Here is a 19,825-nt window from a genome sequence, read left to right as displayed (position 1 = left end):
TCCCTAATCCTCAGATGATTAAACTCAGGGTTTAATCATCTAAGAGTGAACCTCTGGGACATTTTCCCATGAGAACCAAGGGGAAAAAACCTGAAAAGACAAAGTATCTTAAACATATTCTCATTTGAAGTAAAAAAACCCTTACTACTATGACTAATGTGAACTAGCATACTCTTTCTGGCAAAGTCACATTATCTGTGACTAAAACCCTTATTTACTATCAACTTTTTAAAATTTAGCTCACAAAAGCCTCTCTCCTGGAGATGAGTGTCATTTTTCTGTGAAAGCAGAGCAGGTGCTGTGATCCGATCATGGGTCATGGGGTGTGTGTATCCACCCACCCACAGGACCCTCGCCTTGTCGAAGTTCAGGTCGGGGTAGGCTTGGCACAAAAGGTAAAGATTTCAGATACTGGGACAGCCTCCAGGATTCTCCGTCATGATCCCAGGGGTCCAGCAAGCCCTGCCACAACTCCCTTGCAATGGAGGCGTTGGGCTGGGAGCCGGCTACACTGCTCTCCACCACTAGGGAGGTGGAAGTCCGGAGAAGTGGCAGGTTGTGTCTCTCCCCACCCCCTCCAGCCACTCACTTCGAGCTCAAGAGGAGCTTCCTGGCCTGAGCCCAGTGTGTGCAGGTGTGCGATGCACTGACATCAGCTCTGGGCCCCGAACGCAGGTCACGCCCAGCCCAGATCCCAGCCCAAAGGAAGAGCTCCGCCAGCCAGCAGCTACACTCTACATGCTTTTTATTACAAGACTATTGCGCATACGTGTAAAATTCATCATCCGGCAAACTACATCTTCTAAAGCACAAATACTCAGAAAAAAAATTCATTAAATTATGATAATGATTAAATCATTGACCAAATAGAAAATTTATATAAGCCAGAAAAAAAGTTGTAAAATATAGTTTACAATAATTATTCACATTCAAGGCTGTACATCAATACATATAACAACATGGCCCCGAACATGAATTCAATCCAAATAATTCATATATTAATTTTAAATAACACAGACTGAATTAGAGGCCAACAATAGCCAGCAAATAACCTTATATAAGAATAAAAATACAAAAGTGTATATCCTAATATTGCATTATTTGTTTTTCATAAGGTTTTTTTCTTAATGTTTGCTTTGCCTGTACATCACAGTTACAGCTACAGACCAGGTAGAGAATATCACACATGTTCTGACTGCCACCAACCTGAAAAAGATAACGTACGATTGACTCATCTGATTCTGTGTTAAGGAGCAGGTACAGCAGCTCTAAATACTGCGAAATTTAATTCTGCCAAAGTCTAACCAAACAAGGTGGTGATAGAGGCTTTTCACCTGCAAAATTACCCCTATTCATAGTCACTCATCCAGGCGGGTTAGACTTGGGTGGATACACAACTAAAAAAGGTTTGTCTTTTGTAAAATGTTCTCTCTCATATTGGAGAGATGAGTTACGGGGAAAATCCAGGTCTACGCGCAGGCTGGTTCAGTGGCACATTACAGCCGTCTGAGCCAGGGAGAGAACTGCTCTTTGCTGGAACAGCCTCGGCCGACTCCGAGGCAGCCTGCTTTACAGCCCTGCCAGGAGCCTGCGCCCCTCAGACTCTGGGACTGACTCCTGCCCCGATCTAAAGCACTTGCCAGGTAGGCTCCCCAAGAGGCCGGGGCCACACCCACTCGAGTCAGCATTGGTTCAGGTCAGGTTCGGATGTGAAAAGAAACGATACGGAAAAAACACGTATGGCAACATGTCCAAGACTGTACCGTCACCAAACTCTTCCAGAGGCTCCAACCTCTGCTGCCTGGACAGTGAGCACCCGCGGTCTATGGACTGGCCAAGGGAGGGGGGTTTAGGGTATCAGAGGGGAGGAGACCTTCTTCCAAACAATTCAGCCATAATCTTTGGCAGAGTCACGTGGCACTAAGCATGATACCTAGAAAAACCTCTCGTGCATGTTGCCCTTTAGAATGGACTCCAAACAAAAGTGGAGAAACTAAGAATGAAACCAAATTTGGGTGGTCTGAACTCGAAGACAACTAGACAACCTGCAACACTGTGGGTGGGGAAAGGGGAGAAGTCCTTAAACCCTTCTTAGCCGGGACAACCACATTCCACCGTGAAAAGCCTGGCCACATGCTACCCTGAACCGAGAGAATCCTGACAAACCCCAGGATTTGGAGCCCACGGGGCACACGTACTTTTGTGAAACCCAACTGTGTGGTTCTATTTCAAATAGAGCCTTCACTCTTTTACTGATTCCAAATGGCCCAGCACACAGTCTATAAATGTACTGAGAAATCTTCCACTACGCATGTGGCAAGATCAGCTCAACACTTTATCTGCTGATTGTGCAGATGCAAATTCAGTACCATTGTGGACACAAGTACAAGATTCTGAAAATATCACCAAGCTCTTGAAAGCCATAGCTGCAGGGACAGGAAAGTAACTAACATGCAAGCAAGCACATCAGATTCTTTCAATGAAAAGAAGGAAATCAGCTTTTGGAAAAATCTGTCACAAATTGAAGGACATCATTTTTAGCATTAAATAAAGAGCAGTCTTATTCAAGCATTGTTTAAATAAGAGTTTGAACAGTTTACCAGAAATTCATTTCTTTAGAATCTGAAGGAAACAGCTAAGGAGGTCCTGTGTACTAGAACTGTGAGCTTCTAAGCATCAGATCAAAACTGAGAAAGAGATTAATTCTACCTTTTAAATGAATAAACTCTTACTCAAAAATACCACTTCTGGGAATGGGGGGGAGGGGGAATCAGAGTAAAAAAATCAAAGATTTAGAAGAATAGTCATCACAGTATTATTTAAATAGTGAAAAACCAGAAACCATCTAAATGTTTTATAACAGGGAAATTAGATAAATTATGATCAAGTTTATAACTATTCAACTCTACAATCATTAAAAACAATGTTTCTGAGTCATTGTTCATGACACAGGGAAACACTGAGATAAGTAGCAAGTGAGGAGGCGGGATGCAAAGCAGTGTGTCCTATGTTCCCGGTTTAGATAAAAAGGAAACAGATGGGGGGGGGGGGGCTGGCTATACACCGACATGTTCACAGTGGTCTTTTCTGCATGGCGAGCCTAAGGTTGTTTTCAGAAAAAAAAATGTTTTAAGCAAGTATTGAGTCACCCAGAATCCCGTGCTGGCACATGCCCGGTGTGTGTGTGCATGTGTGCGCGCGCCATGGCGCCATCTCTCCCGCAATTCCTTCGGGCCCGGGCCACAAATACTAGTGTGTCCCGAGGGGGCTGGGATAGGTGCAGTTCCCACCAGCTCTGGCATCACCACAGAGCCATTCTTCCCCAAGCACGTCTGTCACAGGCAGCTGCAGAGTCAGGTTCGGAGCAGCAGGCCACTAGCGGAGCCAGATAACTGGGGCTCTGCGCTCCACAGGCGGCTGCCCGTGGCCCCGACTGGGCCCACAGCAGGAGGGTAGGAGACCGCCCTACGCAAACTCAGCTTCCTGGAGTTCCCAGCGGGAACCACAGAGTATCCTGGCTGTCCCCCCTCTTCGTGCGGAGAGGCCACCGGGACGGAACTGTTTCTAGCGGACACCTGGTCTGACCTGTCCTTGCACTTTCAGTAGGACACTTGGCTCCTGGACCTATTCAGCAACAGGGTAGCTTCTTCTCACTGTGGATAAATCCACACTTGAATTTCCCTGTACGTCTGTGTATGTACAGACCGACACCCTCGTCCACATCTCAGAATGTAAGGCACCTGCACGCCAAGACAGTGGTGGGTTTTTAGGTCGGGTACAACTCAAGGTGACAGAGTACAAGGCAGAAGAGGTGTGGGCCTGCCAAACAAGGACTTGGAGCGAGAGGAGATGCTGACTCGGGGCAGGGCGCGCTGCCACCCACAGGCTCAGGCGAGGGCGGTCGCTGCAGCTGTGAGCTGACCCTGAACCCCTTGCTCTCTCTGGTTCTGGAGGTTAGGACTGAGCTTGCTGGGTAAGCCCAGGAGGTAGTGGCGCCATCCAGGGGGCAGAATGCGAGGGAGGACGTGTCTCCTGAGCAGCCCAGCCGAGTGCTCTTGTTCAGCACAAACCCCAGCTAGGCCTGTTTTCCTGTGGCCAGACACCGGGAGAGACGCTGTGCAGAAACGCGCCCTGGACTTCTAGCTGCACACACACAGGCCAGCGTGTTGAGAAGAGTAAAATGTGAATATGGGAATAGCTTGAACTGAAATTCCTGAAAAGGCCAGGTCAGGCTCACTTCCGGAAAAGCAGGTAAACACAGGCAAGCCTCTTCAAAGTGAGGAGGAAAAGAAGGAGCAAGAGGGAGCTCAACTCAAGGACACACCTCAACACCCTGGCGTTCTCCTCCCAGCACAGGTGGGAGCCGCCTGTCTCTCTCAGCTGTCAGAGCGGAGGACAGGACCGAGCGGAAACCAGCAGCACACCTGGCTCCCCCCCTCCGCCCTGGCCTGCCCCACACAGAGCAATTCCCCGCACCCACTCTTCCCAGGTTAACAATGGCCACTCCTGTCACCCAAACAGTGTGAGAGAGGCATCTTTCCTTCTTCACTTGGACCAGTGCTCACACAAGGTGACAACGGATGGTGGGTCTGAGATCGAAGCCCGGGGCAGGGGTGTGGTCAGGGGTCTTTCCTGTGTGAGCTCCTGGGTGGCGCCCTGGAGCAAGTCTAAAGGAACAGGAAAAGGTGTTCAGCCCCTGGGGACAGAGACTGGTCTGGGGGCAGCCAGCAGGGCCTGCTCCTCTCCCACCTGGAACAGAAGACTGCCCTCCAGAGACACCTGGTCAGGGAGAGGAATGGCCAAGACCCCCTGTCCAGGGAGCAGCAGCAGAGAAAAGCGAAGGCCCGGTAGGACCCGGACCATGTTTTCAGTAGGGCAGGCGCCGCCTCTACACAGCCAGAGGGAACCTGAAATGGAAGGAGAGCAGGCCAGGCCTCGGTTCAAGTATGGTTGGTGTTCCTGCCCCTCATGCGAGGTGACTTTTTTTCCAGGCAAAGTCCACTGGTGGGGACCAGATGAGCTGACACCAGGAGGCGTTTAGATTCTCCCTGCAGGGATGTAAAACTGTTAGGCGGTGAGAATGGTCAATCACAACAGGAAGGGTGTGTGTGCCAGCCAGGAGCTCCCTTCACCTGGACGTGCCGAGTACCGGGAGTCTCCTGGCTCCCACTTAATGGTCTGGAGGAGGCCCGCATCCTTCACCCTTACACAGCCCCCAGGAGAGGCTGGTCAGCTCTCTCCCCTCCCCAGGGGGACCAGCAGGCGCCCTCAGGCCCGGCCCGGCGGACTGAGAAGCCAGATCCCTGCTGGCGGCGGCCGGCAGGAACCGACAGCTGTTTCACTCCGCAGCCCTGGAGCCTGCCTGGTGGTCACTACATGCGGAGCACTGCAGACAGCAGAGCCGGAGCTGCTGCAGGAGGGAGGCGCAGCCTGCAGGCCAGCGGGAGCACGAGTCAGGGACGTGAGGAGAAGAGCACACGAACAGAAGCCAAGGACCCTCCCGTCCCACAAAGATCAGGGGCCACCCCGACAGAGGCACGTACAACTCCCGGTGGAGAGTTCTGTGGTCTAGGGGCGGAAAGAGCCGAGGGCCACACCCTGCGCCCTAGGCCACAGCAGGACTGGCAGGCGACGGACGCACGATGGAGAGCTGGCGACGCTGGCCCGCCGGTCCAGGTGGGAATCAGGCAGACGTGCATGGCGCTGGGTCCTGGCGGCAAGGACGGCGTGGGGAGGCCTCCACAGAGCACAGAGAACAAGCAAAGCAACCCTGGATTCCTGTTCACTATTGGTTTTGTTCTTTGTGTGGTTGGGTATTTTTTCTTTTCTTTTAAATAAAAAAGCTGCAAGGTTCTGCTGTCTGCATTCCCCTTGAGATGGCTGGCAGGTGGTCTGGAAGCGTCCCGGTGGCGGTGAGCCGCGCTTGGGTGCATGTCCTGGCAGCGAGGGCTGCGGCTGTGACCTGTCACTGCACAGCGGCATCTGGGTGACTCTGGTATCTGTGCCTCCACACCTCCTGGATCTTTTTGCACCATTTGTGAGCATTACCGCTTGGGTCCATCAGGTAATATGTCCTGTTCGGCTGCAGAGAAAGAAACCATTTAATATTCTCAAGGGTGTCCCCCCAAGATCAGCACCTCAACCTGTCGGGCAGAAATCACAGAAGAAACTGTTGTCCTACTGCAACCACTGCAGGTACCTTCTGGAAGCACGTGACCGTGTGGACTTCTTCCTACCGCCTATGTGCAGAGATTAAATATGCATGTGATAACATACAAATTCCTCAGGTCACCCCCAAAGTGAAAAATAAACACTAGTGCCTCCCAGTCAACTGAGGACTGAGCCATAAACATGGGGCCCGGGGCCCTGGGAAAGGGGGAGACAACAGCCCTGACTGCAGCTTTCTCTTCAGGCTACAGCACCTGGATGCTTCCCACACAAATACAGAGACCTCCAACTGCCCTGCAAAGGAGAACCCGTAGGGACACACTCACTGTGTGGACAAAGAAGGTTTTAAAATTCTTGGCCTCTGGTCGGAGTTCTTGTGACCATGGAATTTCACCTTTCAGGACTTTGTTGACAGGATCCACATAATATAAGTGTGGCCCTTCTGTGAGCAGTAACTGTCGTCGTCGTGCAAATAAACCCTGATGGGAAAAAACAAGGGACCCTGCTTGTCAAGGCTCAGAGGTGGCTGATGACAGTGTGGACCGCTGCCTCAGAGGCTGGACTGTCAGAGCAGCTCAGGGACCTGCCAGTCACCTGCCCACTTACCTGGGACAGAGAGTGCACACCTCCTCCCCCACGCGACCCAGCCTTGGGTTGGAAAGGATGGAAGCGTTCACTGCTTGGTTCTGGGAGCGGGACCCCACTGCCCCGCGCTGGGCGTCTGTACTACGGAGGCCCCATGGGGACCAGCAGCACAGGCCAGGCACAGGCAGTGGTGGGATTCAGATAATTTAACAAGTGGTTCTCTGCCCTAATGACCGTTTTAAGTAAAAAAAAAGATATACCGAAAGGTAGTTTATTATTTCATGCATTTAATACTTAAATAAAATAAAAGGGGTACACAAAACTAGATTGTTATAAAAGTTTTAAAATATTAATGAAAAAATATTAAATAATACCTGACAAGAAAACAATACAAGTTGTCACCCCCTGGATGTTTGGCGCCTTTTCTCTTTATGTTTTAGGTTTACTGAAGTAACAAACGCAAGGGAATTAAAATGTAGTATTTCATCAAAGGTATGAGTTTTATGAAATGCATGAGTAAGTATTACAAGCTTAGTTCCGTCGATTTTTTTGCACCTGTGGGCGGGATGAACGTTACTACGGGTGCGTAGTATACTCTTGTTGCGCAGATGAACGTTCAACAAGAGTAAGGAATGTAAATTTGTGATTTCCACACTGGGCAGCTGCCCAGGCGCCCACCTTAGAGAGAACCCTGATTACAAGTGCCATTTTAACAACCGGCGGTTCGCTGAACTCAACCAAAAATTAGGTATTGGTTCTGCCAAACTGGTGCAAACCAGATGAATCCCACCCCTGCGCACAGGTCCCTGCTGCTGAGCCAACTGACGGGCACACCGTCGGCCGTCAGCCCGCGCTCACTGCGTCTGCTGCCTTCGCTCCGCATGAGGCACAGAGCTCTGCTGCGCCACCCACACCTCACCCCCGTTCAGGGAGCTTTTCACCCCTGAGAGTGCCCCAGGGTGGGTCAGGGATGGAGGCCAGCTCAACCTTCAAAGTGACTGTGCAGGATGGAGAATATTTAGGAGTCTGACAGGTTTCGATAAAATTAATCCATTTTTTATTAACCCATAAAACTCAATAATTAACAATTTTCAAAAACAATTCTAATGAAGTGACAGATGACTTGTGAGGATGTCAAGCAGAGCCTCCTCACGGGGACAGAAACTGACATCAACAACCCAGCCTTGCAGAGCCACCAGAACGCTGGCTCCCAAAACGAAACGAGGGGCTCTATTTCCGTTTTGCTACAGCGTGCCTGTGGAGCCTCAAACTGCTTGCTGTTTAGATAGCTGAGATCTCCCTCAGCTAGCACATCTAGGGACGAGCTCTAAAAGGGAACCAAAACGAAGGATGCTCTATGCATGGACCCAGTTACAGCATAGACCCGAGAGGAGACAGGATGGTGAGTGAGAAGAAACAAGACAAAGACACAGACGGAGGCACAGGAAGGAGCAGTGGGAGCAGAACTCACCTTTCGTTTATCTACTGGACCCATTTTTAGTATTAAATTATTTTCTACAAACTGGTGCCTACAAAGGAAGAAAATAAGAATGAGACAGTCATGAGTCAGACAAAAATTCTCCAAACTCCTCCCTTCAAAACACACTTCCCAATGGCATCTGAACTTTGCTTTACCAAAGCCTCTCCCTTCGCAGATTCAAACTCACTTCAGTAACAAGGAAACTCCAGATGTAACAGCGCACAGGAGTGCCGCTGCTTTACCGTTTTCCATCTGTTTTTTTTTTTTTTCATTTTTCCGAAGCTGGAAACGGGGAGGCAGTCAGACTCCCGCATGCGCCCGACAGGGATCCACCTGGCATGCCCACCAGGGGGCGATGCTCTGCCCATCTGGGGCGTCACTCTGTTGCAACCAGAGCCACTCTAGCGCCTGAGACAGAGGCCACAGAGCCATCCTCAGCGCCTGGGCAATCTTTGCTCCAATGGAGCCTCGGCTGCGGGAGGGGAAAAGAGAGACAGAGAGGAAGGAGAGGGGGAGGGGTGGAGAAGCAGATGGGTGCTTCTCCTGTGCGCCCTGGTTGGGAATCGAACCTGGGACTCCTGCACGCCAGGCCGACGCTCTACCGCTGAGCAAACCAGCCAGGGCCTTTCCATCTGTATTTGAGCCAGACACCAGAGATACTGCCCGCTACCCCTCTCACTCTGCAGCCTCCACACAGGCGAGGAAAGGTAGGGCAGACAGGGCTGCAGAGCGGAGTCTGTCACACAGTCCTCATTACATTTTTCTTTTTAACTTGGACTGATTGGTGTTAGAGAGGAGGAGGGAGAAGGAGAGAGGGAGGGAGGGAGGGAAGGAGAGAGAAACATCGATTTGTTGTTCCTCCTATTCATGCCGTCATTGGTTGATTCTAGCATGTGTCCTGACTGGGGATCGAACCCTGTAACCTTGGTGTATTGGGACAAGGCTCTAACGAACTGAGCTACCCGGCCAGGGCAGGTCCTCGTTGCTTTAAACACAGCAGGATCTGAGACACAAAACCCCTCCAAAAGGGCAGAGCCCAGGTCAGTGTTCAGAATCCACTGAGCCGCTTAGAATCATAAATCTCTAAAAGACCCAAGTTGGATTTGGTTTAAGAGCATCTTTTTTTTTTTTTTTTTTAAGATTTTATTTATTCATTATAGAGAGGGGAGAGAGAGAGAGAAGGGGGAAGAGCAAGAAGCGTCAACTCCCATATGTGCCTTGACCAGGCAAGCCTAGGGTTTTGAACTGGCAACCTCAGCGTTTCCAGGTTGACGCTTTATCCACTGCGCCACCACAGGTCAGGCCTTTAAGAGCATCTTATCTAGTGTTTCTACCATAGTAATAAAGCACTTTTATTCAAATATGGCAGGAATTTGGAAGAGAAAGCTTCAAATACAGAATTTAATTTAATACACATAATTACCAAAGTATACATCACTTTGATTTGTTTTAATATCTGTAGGGCTGTCTTTTTTGGCTAAAGCTAACAGTGACTGGTTTATATTCTGATTTTACTAAACTTCTTTTTTTCCCCCCAAAGTTAGAAGCAGGGAGTCTTCCACTCCTGCATGTGCCTGACTAGGATCCACCCAACATGCCCACCAGGGGGCAGAGCCGGGGCGTTGCTCCGTTGTGGCCGGAGCCATTCTAGTGCCTGAGGGGAGGCCATGGAGCCATCCTCAGTGCCCAAGCCAAGTTGGCTCCAATGGAGCTTTGGCTGCAGGAGTGGAAGAGAGAGACAGAGAGATAGGAGAGGGGGAGGGGTGGAGAAGCAGATGGGCATTTCTCCTGTGTGCTCTGACCGGGAATTGAACCTAGGACTTCCACATACCAGGCTGACTGGCCAGGGCCTAATTTTACTAAAATTCTTGACTCAAGGTTCTACTGTCGAAACACAAAATATTTTATATTTGAAAAACAAGTAAGACAGCTGCCATCTCAAACAGTGATAATTTTACCACGTAAGTGTCTTGAGTGTATCCATCCGCTTCCCTGGCTCCTTTTGGGACCTAATACGTGTGCAAGGAGACTGGCTGAGCTGGTGGAACCACGTTCTCGCACCGAGTGTGCCAGCTCAGCCTGACCCAACCAGACCAATGCCCACAGCCCAGAGCCCCTGGGCTTGTCTGCTGAGGTCCCATCCCCAAGGAATGAGCTCCAAGCAAAATGACATAGCATGCAGTGGATTTTGAAAACTAAGAAAAATTTTAACAACAAAAAAGGGCTATGACCTATATGAGGAGAAGTACAGTCCTTCACTCTCAAAGGTACTTTTTAATTTTTTTAGGTGAGAGGAGGGGAGACAGTGAGGCAAACTCCTGCATGTGCCCTGACTGGTATCCACCAGCAACCCCATCTGGGGCCAATGCTCGAGTACTAAGCTATTTTTAGCACATGAGGCTATTGTACTCCAATGGGGCTAGCCTCAGTGCCTGGGCCCATGCTTGAACCAACCAAGCCACTGGCTGCGGGAGAAGAGGAAGAGAAGGAGGAGAGGGAGAGGGAGAGAAGCAGATGGGTGCTTCTCCTGTGTGCCCTGATCAGGAATCAAACCTGGGACAGCCACACAGCAGGACGATGCTCTACCACTGAGTCAACCGGCCAGGGCCAGTATAGCCAAATCTTTAATACAGAGAGTTCATGTATTGTGGACCATGGCAATGCCAGGGTTTCTCTCACCAGTTCCACTTAGCAGGCCCATGGCAGTGTTGATGGCTGAAAGCTTTTTTTTTAAAGCGTGCGTGTGCAAGAGAGGGGGGGGGGGAGGGGGAGGGAGGGAGGGGACAGAGAGGAAGAGAGAGAGAGATGAGAAGCATCAATTCTTTTTTTTTTTTTTTTTGTATTTTTCTGAAGTTGGAAACGGGGAGGCAGTCAGACAGACTCCCGCATGCGCCTGACCGGGATCCACCCGGCACGCCCACCAGGGGGCGATGCTCTGCCCATCTGGGGCGTCACTCTGCTGCAATCAGAGCCATCCTTGGCGCCTGGGCAAACTTTGCTCCAATGGAGCCTTGGCTGCAGGAGGGGAAGAGAGAGACAGAGAGGAAGGAGAGGGGGAGGGGTGGAGAAGCAGATGGGTGCTTCTCCTGTGTGCCCTGGCTGGGAATCGAACCCGGGACTCCTGCACACCAGGCCGATGTTCTACCACTGAGCCAACTGGCCAGGGTGAGAAGTATCAATTTTTTTTTTTAAATTTAATTTTATTTACAGAGACAGAGAGTGAGTCAGAGAGAGGGATAGACAGGGACAGACAGGAACGGAGAGAGATGAGAAGCATCAATCATTAGTTTTTCATTGCGCGTTGCAACACCTTAGTTGTTCATTGATTGCTTTCTCATATGTGCCTTGACCGCGGGCCTTCAGCAGACCGAGTAACCCTATGCTGGAGCCAGCAACCTTGGGTTCAAGCTGGTGGGCTTTTGCTCAAACCAGATGAGCCCGTGCTCAAGCTGGTGACCTCGGGGTCTCGAACCTGGGTCCTCTGCATCCCAGTCCGACGCTCTATCCACTGTGCCACCGCCTGGTCAGGTGAGAAGTATCAATTCTTAATTGTAGCACCTGAGATGTTCACTGATTGCTTCTCATATGTGCTTTGACCAAGAGGCTCCAGTCAAGTCAGTGACCCCTTGCTCAAATCAAAGACCTTGGGCTCAGGCCAGCGACCAAGGGGTCATGTCTATGATCGCACACTCAACCCAGTGACCCCACACTTAAGCCAGGTGAACCGCACTCAAGCTGGCAACCTTAGGGTTTTTTTTTTTCCTTTTCTTTTTTTCTGAAGCTGGAAACGGGGAGAGACAGTCAGACAGACTCCCGCATGCGCCCGACCGGGATCCACCCGGCACGCCCACCAGGGGCGACGCTCTGCCCACCAGGGGGCGATGCTCTGCCCCTCTGGGGCGTCGCTCTGCCGCGACCAGAACCACTCTAGCGCCTGGGGCAGAGGCCAAGGAGCCATCCCCAGCACCCGGGCCATCTCTGCTCCAATGGAGCCTTGGCTGCGGGAGGGGAAGAGAGAGACAGAGAGGAAGGAGGGGGGACGGTGGAGAAGCAAATGGGCGCTTCTCCTATGTGCCCTGGCTGGTAATCGAACCTGGGTCCCCCGCACGCCAGGCCGATGCTCTACCGCTGAGCCAACCGGCCAGGGCTAACCTTAGGGTTTTGAACTTGGGTCCTCAGTGTCTCAGGCCAATGCTTTATCCATTGTGCTACCACCAGCCAGGCATGTACTTCCGTGTTAGGCATAAAGAAAACTTCAGAATTTAAAAGAAATGACTACTGAATGATAGAAAGTTACATAATAGTAGAAGGTATAACTGAAAGAGCTACTAAGAGCCTAATAGCAACATGAAAAACTTAATACTCTAAAAATGTACTGTCAAAATTTATGACAGAGCCCTGGCCGGTTGGCTCAGTGGTAGAGTGTCGGCCTGGCGTGCAGGAGTCCCGGGTTCGATTCCCGACCAGGGCACACAGGAGAAGCGCCCATCTGCTTCTCCACCCCTCTCCCTCTCCTTCCTCTCTGTCTCTCTCTTCCCCTCCCGCAGCCAAGGCTCCATTGGAGCAGAGTTGGCCTGGGCGCTGAGGATGGCTCTGTGACCTCTGCCTCAGGCGCTAGAATGGCTCTGATTGCGACAGAGTGACGCCCCAAGATGGGCAGAGCATTGTCCCCTGGTGGGCATGCCGTGTGGATCCCGGATGGGTGCATGCGGGAGTCTGACTGCCTCCCCGTTTCCAGCTTTGAAAAATACAAAAAAAAAAATTATGACAGACTTAAAAGCAAGACAGGCATTGGGAGGGCCTGTAGGAGGAGCTTTCTCATACCCTTTGTTGGCTGCAAAGCCCTATAGAAGAATTCCTGGGTTACAACAGAGCTCTATGGTTAGTCTTCCTCTTCCTCTCTGTAAAGAACTTCCTGATTCATGCATGTGGCTCTCTATACCTACATGTATCAGATTACAATCCTTCTTTCCCACCCCAACCCCAGGAATCCTTGACTGGGGACCGAACCTGCAACCTTATTTGTATTTTTAAGATCTTATTTATTCATATTAGAGGAGAGAGAGAGAAGGGGGAAGGAAGGAGGGAGGAGCAGGGAGCATCAACACCCATATGTGCCTTGACTTGGCAAACCCAGGGTTTCAAACCTCAGCGTTCCAGTTCTATGCTTTATCCACTGCGCCACCACAGGTCAGGCCCAAACCTGCAACCTTTGCACTTCAGGACAGTACTCTTACCTAACTGAGCTGTCTGGCCAGGGCAAGCCCAGTTTTCTGGGTTTTTTTGTTTTGTTTTGTTTTTAACAGAGACAGAGAGAGAGAGTCAGAGAGAGGGATAGATAGGGACAGACAGACAGAAATGGAGAGATGAGAAGCATCAATCATTAGTTTTTCGTTGTGCTTTGCGACACCTTACTTGTTCATTGATTGCTTTCTCATATGTGCCTTGACCGCGGGCCTTCAGCAGACCGAGTAACCCCTTGCTCAAGCCAGCGACCTTGGGTCCAAGCCGGTGAGCTTTTGCTCAAACCAGATGAGCTCGCGCTCAAGATGGCGACCTCGGGGTCTCGAACCTGGGTCCTTCTGCATCCCAGTCCGATGCTCTACCATTGCGCCACCGCCTGGTCAGGCCAAGCCCAGTTTTTAAAGCATCAGAATGCTCAAGGGCAGGCATGCCCATAGGAAAAATGAGGGTTCTCAGGCACCGCAGATACAAACTATTACCTTCATTTTTAAAAAAAATCTGTTCATTTTGAGAGAGACAGGGAGAGAGAGAGAGGGGAAGAGAGAGGGGAAGAGAGAGAGAGAGAGAGAGAAGGGGAGGGAGGAGCAGGAAGCATCAACTCTCACATGTGCCTTGACCGAGTAAGCCCAGAGTTTAGAACTGGCGACCTCAGCTTTCTAGGTTGACACTTTATCACTGCGCCACCACAGGTCAGGCTTCATTTTTACTTTTAAATGAGAGCAAGAGTGAGAGTGAGAGCAATGAGAAGCATTAACTTATAGTTGCGTCACTTTATAGAGACAGAGAGTCAGAGAGAGGGATAGATAGGGACAGACAGGAACGGAGAGAGATGAGAAGCATCAATCATGAGTTTTTCGTTGCAACACCTTAGTTGTTCATTGACTGCTTTCTCATATGTGCCTTGACCGTGGGCCTTCAGCAGACCGAGTAACCCCTTGCCCGAGCCAGCAACCTTGGGTCCAAGCCGGTGAGCTTTTGCCCAAACCAGATGAGTCCATGCTAAAGCTGGCAACCTTGGGGTCTCAAGCCTGGGTCCTCTGCATCCCAGTCTGATGCTCTATCCACTGTGCCACCACCTGGTCAGGCATTGTGTCACTTTAATAGTTCACTGATTGCTTCTCATCCGTGCCCTGATTGGGGTGGGGGGTGGGGGATCCAGCCAAGCCAGAGACCATGTGGTCATATCTATGATCCCACGCTAAGCTGGTGAGCCTGTGCTCAAGCTGGAGACCTCAGGGTTTCAAACCTGGGTCCTCAGCATCCCAGGTCAAAGTGCTATCCACTGCGCCACCACCTGGTCAGGCCAAAGTACTGCCTTCTTAAATGTGCATACCTTCACTCTACCTGCCATTCCAGGACTCCACCTTAAAATAAGTATCCAGACAAGTGGGAAGAGCTATGTGCAAGAGATGACTTACAATGCAAAAATTCTGGAACATTCCAAACGTCTCACCATGGATGGTGGTTAATTTATTTATGTATTATTATTTTTTTAATTTTTATTTTATTAATTTTTAGAGAGGAGAGAGAGTGTGAGAGAGAGAGAGAGAGAGAGAGAGAGAGAAGAGGGAGGGAGGAGCAGGAAGCATCAACTCCCATATGTGCCTTGACCAGGGAAGCCCAGGGTTTTGAACCGGTGACCTCAGCGTTCCAGGTCGACGCTTTATCCACTGTGCCACCACAGGTCAGGCATATGGTGGTTATTTAAATCATGGTGACTCCATGCCTGAACACAGATGCCAGCATGTCTGCCCAGCTGAATCCCAAGAGCTGGAGTCTGGAAAGTCCCAGTGCACTCACTCCTGGCCCAAGACTCTGAATACCCACTTCCAGTTGGACCCCTCGAAAGGCCTCACTGCACAGTGTTACTGGCAGTTGTGGGAGGCAGAGCAGAGCGCCACAGGCAGCAGAGAGAAAGGCTAGGATGCCTGTTCTCTGTTAACTGCATCTCGTGTTCCCATTATTTCACTGCATTTCTAAAGGCAGCACTGCTTATGCCTATCATGTTTTTTATTTAGAGAGAGAGAGAGAGACAGGGAGAGCGAGAAAGGGAGAGAAATGAGAAGCATCAACTTGTAGTTACATCACTTTAGTTGTTCACTGATTGCTTTCTCATATGTGCCTTGACTGGGTGACTTTAGCCGAGCCAGTGACCCTTGCTTAAGCCAGCAAACTTGGGCTTTAAGTTAGTGACCTTTGGGCTCAAGCCAGTGACCCTGCGCTCAAGCCTGCAACCTCGGGGTTTCGTACCTGAGACCTCAGCGTCCCAGGTCGATGTTCTATCCACTGCGCCACCACTGGGTCAGGTACCTATAAATTCTTACCAAGGGTTTCCATTGGCCTGCTTCTCCAGTAATAACCTCTTCTCATCTTCAGAAAACTGTAAGTCCAGTTCAAAAGAATTAGTGTCCAGGTCGTGGATGTACTGCTCGATGTTGCTGCCCACCCTCTGTGGCAGCCCAGTGTCCGAGGCAGACAGGGAGTGCGAGGAAGACGACGATGACACCTGCATGCAGCCGAACTGGCTCAGGAGGTTGTCGTACTGCACAGAGAAGGGGAAAGTGAGAACAGCACCTTCCTGTTCCTGAGGGTCCAGTGCTGCAGGCACGCGCTGACCTACCCCACACACGGCCTGAACGAAGACCACGAAGCCCGGGTGGGAGACGAGCCGTGGAGCCGCGGCCGGCTCTGCTTTGGCTACTAGGTGTGGACAGCCCTGCCTTCTCCTCCACTGGGGGGAGGCCACTGAACGAAGACAGGGCTGGGTCCCCCTCCAAGGAGGCTACCCCTCAGTCCCCATCTTTAGGGAGGGAAGACTTCTGTGAGTCCCTGGGCTACCCTGACGAGAGGGGTCAGGATGGGCACTTCCGGCCCCAGAGGCCCCCCAGGTGCAGAGGCTCAGTGCAGGACCCTGGGAGCTCAGAGCCCTCCTCCTTTGGCCCTGTGGTCCTCTGTCTCTTGAGTTGGTGGCTGTCACTACATATTCCAATATGACTGTGTTCAATTAAAAAAATACTCCTTTTAATCTCAGCAAAGATTGATTAAGCTTGATAGACAAAATTGCTTGCTGTTCTAGAGAAAGCTACTAACTACTGGGAACACAGAAAATGACTCACAAAAACAAACAAAAAGGAATGACTCACAAATGTGCCACACAGGCAGGGTCTGTGCGCTTACACACCCCTGAGCTGCTGAACAGGCCGCGGAGCCCCAGCCAAGACCTGAGGAGAAGAGGTCACCCTGGACAGCCGGCCCACCACGGCTAACAAAGAGGAACAGGAAAGAAGCCGCCAGGCCCAGGCAGGATGGGAGTGCAGCCTACCTGCGCGCCCCGCGCCCGCCGTCCTCACATGCCGACCCAGTGGCCTTCCCCCGCACGCTCACACCGCTCCAGCAGCAACCTCCACCCGGCCTCCCTGACTCCCAGGCGGGAGTGAAACCGGGACACTCCAGGGCCCTCCATCTGAGGCCTAGAGCTCTCCACTCTCTCTCTGAAGACGCCTGGACCGAGGGCACCTCTGGGCAGGGTCCTCCAGTTTACAGTCTCCCTGGGTATCTCAACAAACCTGTGAAGCTAGTGGGACAACTGCTGTCATTATCCCCATTTCTGAAACAGGGAAATGAGGCTCAGAACTGGCCCAAGGTGACGACTTGATCGCCAACACCAAATTCAGAACTAGTTCTCTGTCTTCCTGCTTCCTGGTGCAGCGACCACCTCGCTCCCATGCAGAACCAGCGGACTGCTGCGTGCTGAGCGGGCCCTGTCTCGGGTGCTCCACTGCCCCGGCCCCGAGGAGAGCTCCAGATGCCTCAGCTCTGTCCTCGACTATTCTCCCATCAGCAGCACCAACTACAGACGAGCAGCACAAAGCCCAAACCCAGAGAGACACGCGACAAAGGGGCGACTGGACTGGAGGTCCTCCTCCATTCACAGCGGGGAAACATCCGCCTGTGCTGGGTTCCGAGCCTTTCTCCAGAGCACCCACCTGGCTCGGCCCACCTGGGAGTCCAGGCACAAGCATTGCCATCAGCCACCGGCACGGGTTCGGCATGCAGATGAGAATAGGGCACGTGCTTTCTTCATTCCCTGAACAAAGATGGTTTCTGTCCTTCACATTCAGAGGGAAGTCCCTTTCCCGCTGAAGAGCACAGACCCTCTTGGAACCACCTGGACGGGGAGACTGCCCCTCCCTGACAAACTGGCGAGCCATTAGAGAATGTCTCCTTGAGCAGGTCTCCTCTGTACTTGCCACCTGGCCAAGTCAAAGTCTTTTTCAAAGCTCACTAAACTGTCCAAATGTGGTGCAGGGAGCTCAGCCCAAATACTTTCCAAGGTTTTCAAACCACAGAGCCTTCAAAGCTGATGACCCACTTAACAAAAGTGAGCTGTTAACTTGTGGAGCCGGTATTAGGTGGCCACACTTGAGTACTGAGAAGCCAAAGCCCTCAACATGACAAAGGCAACGAAACAACAGACAGAGGGCCTGAAGACACTCAAGTGTGTACGCGCATACACACAACCTCACATATGCACACTCACACACACATGCTACATGAAGCCAAGCTTCCCAGGCACTGAGAGCTAAGACGACGGGGGCCTAATAGGCTTCGTCAAAGACCAGCCAACAGACAGAACTGCTCCCGGGACAACCTGCCGAAGGCACTGGACACACTAACACACTCCTGCTGGCCGAGGCCTAGGAAGGACAACAGGGCCGGGGGAGGAAGTGCTGGGGCTGAGCCCTCTGCAATCTGCACTCGCGGAGGCCGCAGACAGCTGTGGCCACCGCAACATGGAAGTAGGTAAGGCTCCCTTTAAGTCTGGCACAAAGGATACATATTTTAGGAGAAGCAAAGGGGAATGTGTTATTTACAACAGTAGGTAGGAGACAAAAGGAGCTCTTGATCTCCAAAAGGTGGTAGTAGCAATAACTAATTTGGCTTTGGATGACTTTTAGATAAAAGTCTAGAACTCCCAAATCAACTGAAGTAGAATGTTACATATAACTTGTTAGAAGAGCAGTGACAGAACTCAAACCAGAGAAATGGACTATCACTGATAATAAAAACACGTGGGGGTGGACGGTGGGCGCACACGTAAGGTGGAAGTACTTACTATTTTAAAGTACACTATAACCTATTGTACTCCCCAGCCCAAATCCACTGGCTTCACATCTTCCATTAAGAAAAATTTAAAGAACAAAGTGTACTTGGAACCTACGGCTGGGGTCAAGCAAGTGACTACAGCTTCCTACATCTTATGCCTGGGACTCGTACCACAGTCCCTGCTTCTACCAGGCACCAAAAGCTGACACTGACCAGTGTCCATCCTCAATGCCACATGTCCCCAAAGTGTTCCAAGCTGCAGTACCCTATGCTTCTCTTGTAAGATCAGAAGCATTCCAGAATGTCTTTAGACACATGATTAAAAAGGTACCAGTTAAGAGCATAAGACAGATGGCCACCAGGAGACTGAGCACCTAGAAGCCCAATGGGAAAAGTAGAGGGGGAGGGTGCTGCTCCCACTAGCTGCAGGCTCCCCCACCCAACAGCTGGCTCTCATTGGATCCCTATGGGCAAAAATTAACTAGAAGAAATGAGAAAAGTACCTGGAGCCGCGCACTTGGGCCAGATGTACAGACAATAGACTTTTTAGGCCCCATCAAAGTGTTCAACCACCATCGGATCTACACTGGCTTCCCCTTGAGCCATTCATCCCAAGAATCGGTGTCCCATGGCTCATGGGTGTAAACTTCCTATGCACAGAACCATTTTCATAAAACATGACAGCAGCCTTCATCGCTGCCTGGGCGATGCCCAACACACACGAGCCAGCTTACGTTTCCGTAGCAGTCTTCGTCATCTTCCGACATGGCTGGTAAGTAAGCTGTGAGTTTCGGAGGTGTCTGAAGATGCAGATTCTCCCATGTGATGGAATCAAAGAATGCATGAGCTTTTAGAGGGCCGTATCCTTCCATTTCTTCACAGCCTAGTCGCTTTGTGGCATCTAAAACCTTAAATGCAAGTCAAGCCCAGTCAATGTTAGGGTTAAAAAGTAATTCTGACAAAAATTATTTTTGAGTATTCTTTTCAATTCCCAATGTCTCCTAGAAATAGAAAGGGCCATGGCCCATGCTGCCACGTCCCAGTGAGGGCCGGGGACAGACTGAGTCACCCTCTAGGGTTCATTTCACTTTTCTCGAGTTTCTGCTCCTTTCCCTCTCACAGGTGAAAAGGAATCACAACCTTAAAATTTAATGAACAGCACCAAGTACTATTTTAAAATATACAGCTGAAAATCCTAAAATGAGAAAAAAAAATGAACGTGCTGGCTTTAATAACAAAGAG

At 50.8% G+C, this 19,825-nt stretch overlaps 1 protein-coding gene across 2 annotated transcripts in view; it reads right to left on the bottom strand.

Annotated features, from left to right (window-relative positions):
- Positions 1-728: 728 nt before the first annotated feature.
- PDPK1 (3-phosphoinositide dependent protein kinase 1) overlaps positions 729-19,825 on the bottom strand; it is a 78,189-nt gene continuing 59,092 nt past the window's right edge. For both annotated transcript variants that reach the window (XM_066382830.1, XM_066382832.1), the window contains 5 exons: positions 19,318-19,491; positions 15,802-16,019; positions 8,225-8,282; positions 6,495-6,647; positions 729-6,082 (listed from right to left, as the gene is read on the bottom strand). In XM_066382830.1, the coding sequence (XP_066238927.1) occupies positions 5,966-6,082; positions 6,495-6,647; positions 8,225-8,282; positions 15,802-16,019; positions 19,318-19,491 (720 nt within the window). In that variant the 3' untranslated portion in view covers positions 729-5,965. The remainder of the gene's footprint in view (positions 6,083-6,494; positions 6,648-8,224; positions 8,283-15,801; positions 16,020-19,317; positions 19,492-19,825) is intronic.

This window comes from Saccopteryx leptura, chromosome 4 (genome assembly GCF_036850995.1).
Source record: "Saccopteryx leptura isolate mSacLep1 chromosome 4, mSacLep1_pri_phased_curated, whole genome shotgun sequence".
Lineage (NCBI taxonomy): Eukaryota > Metazoa > Chordata > Mammalia > Chiroptera > Emballonuridae > Saccopteryx > Saccopteryx leptura.
This window is presented reverse-complemented; position numbering and strand designations above follow the sequence as displayed.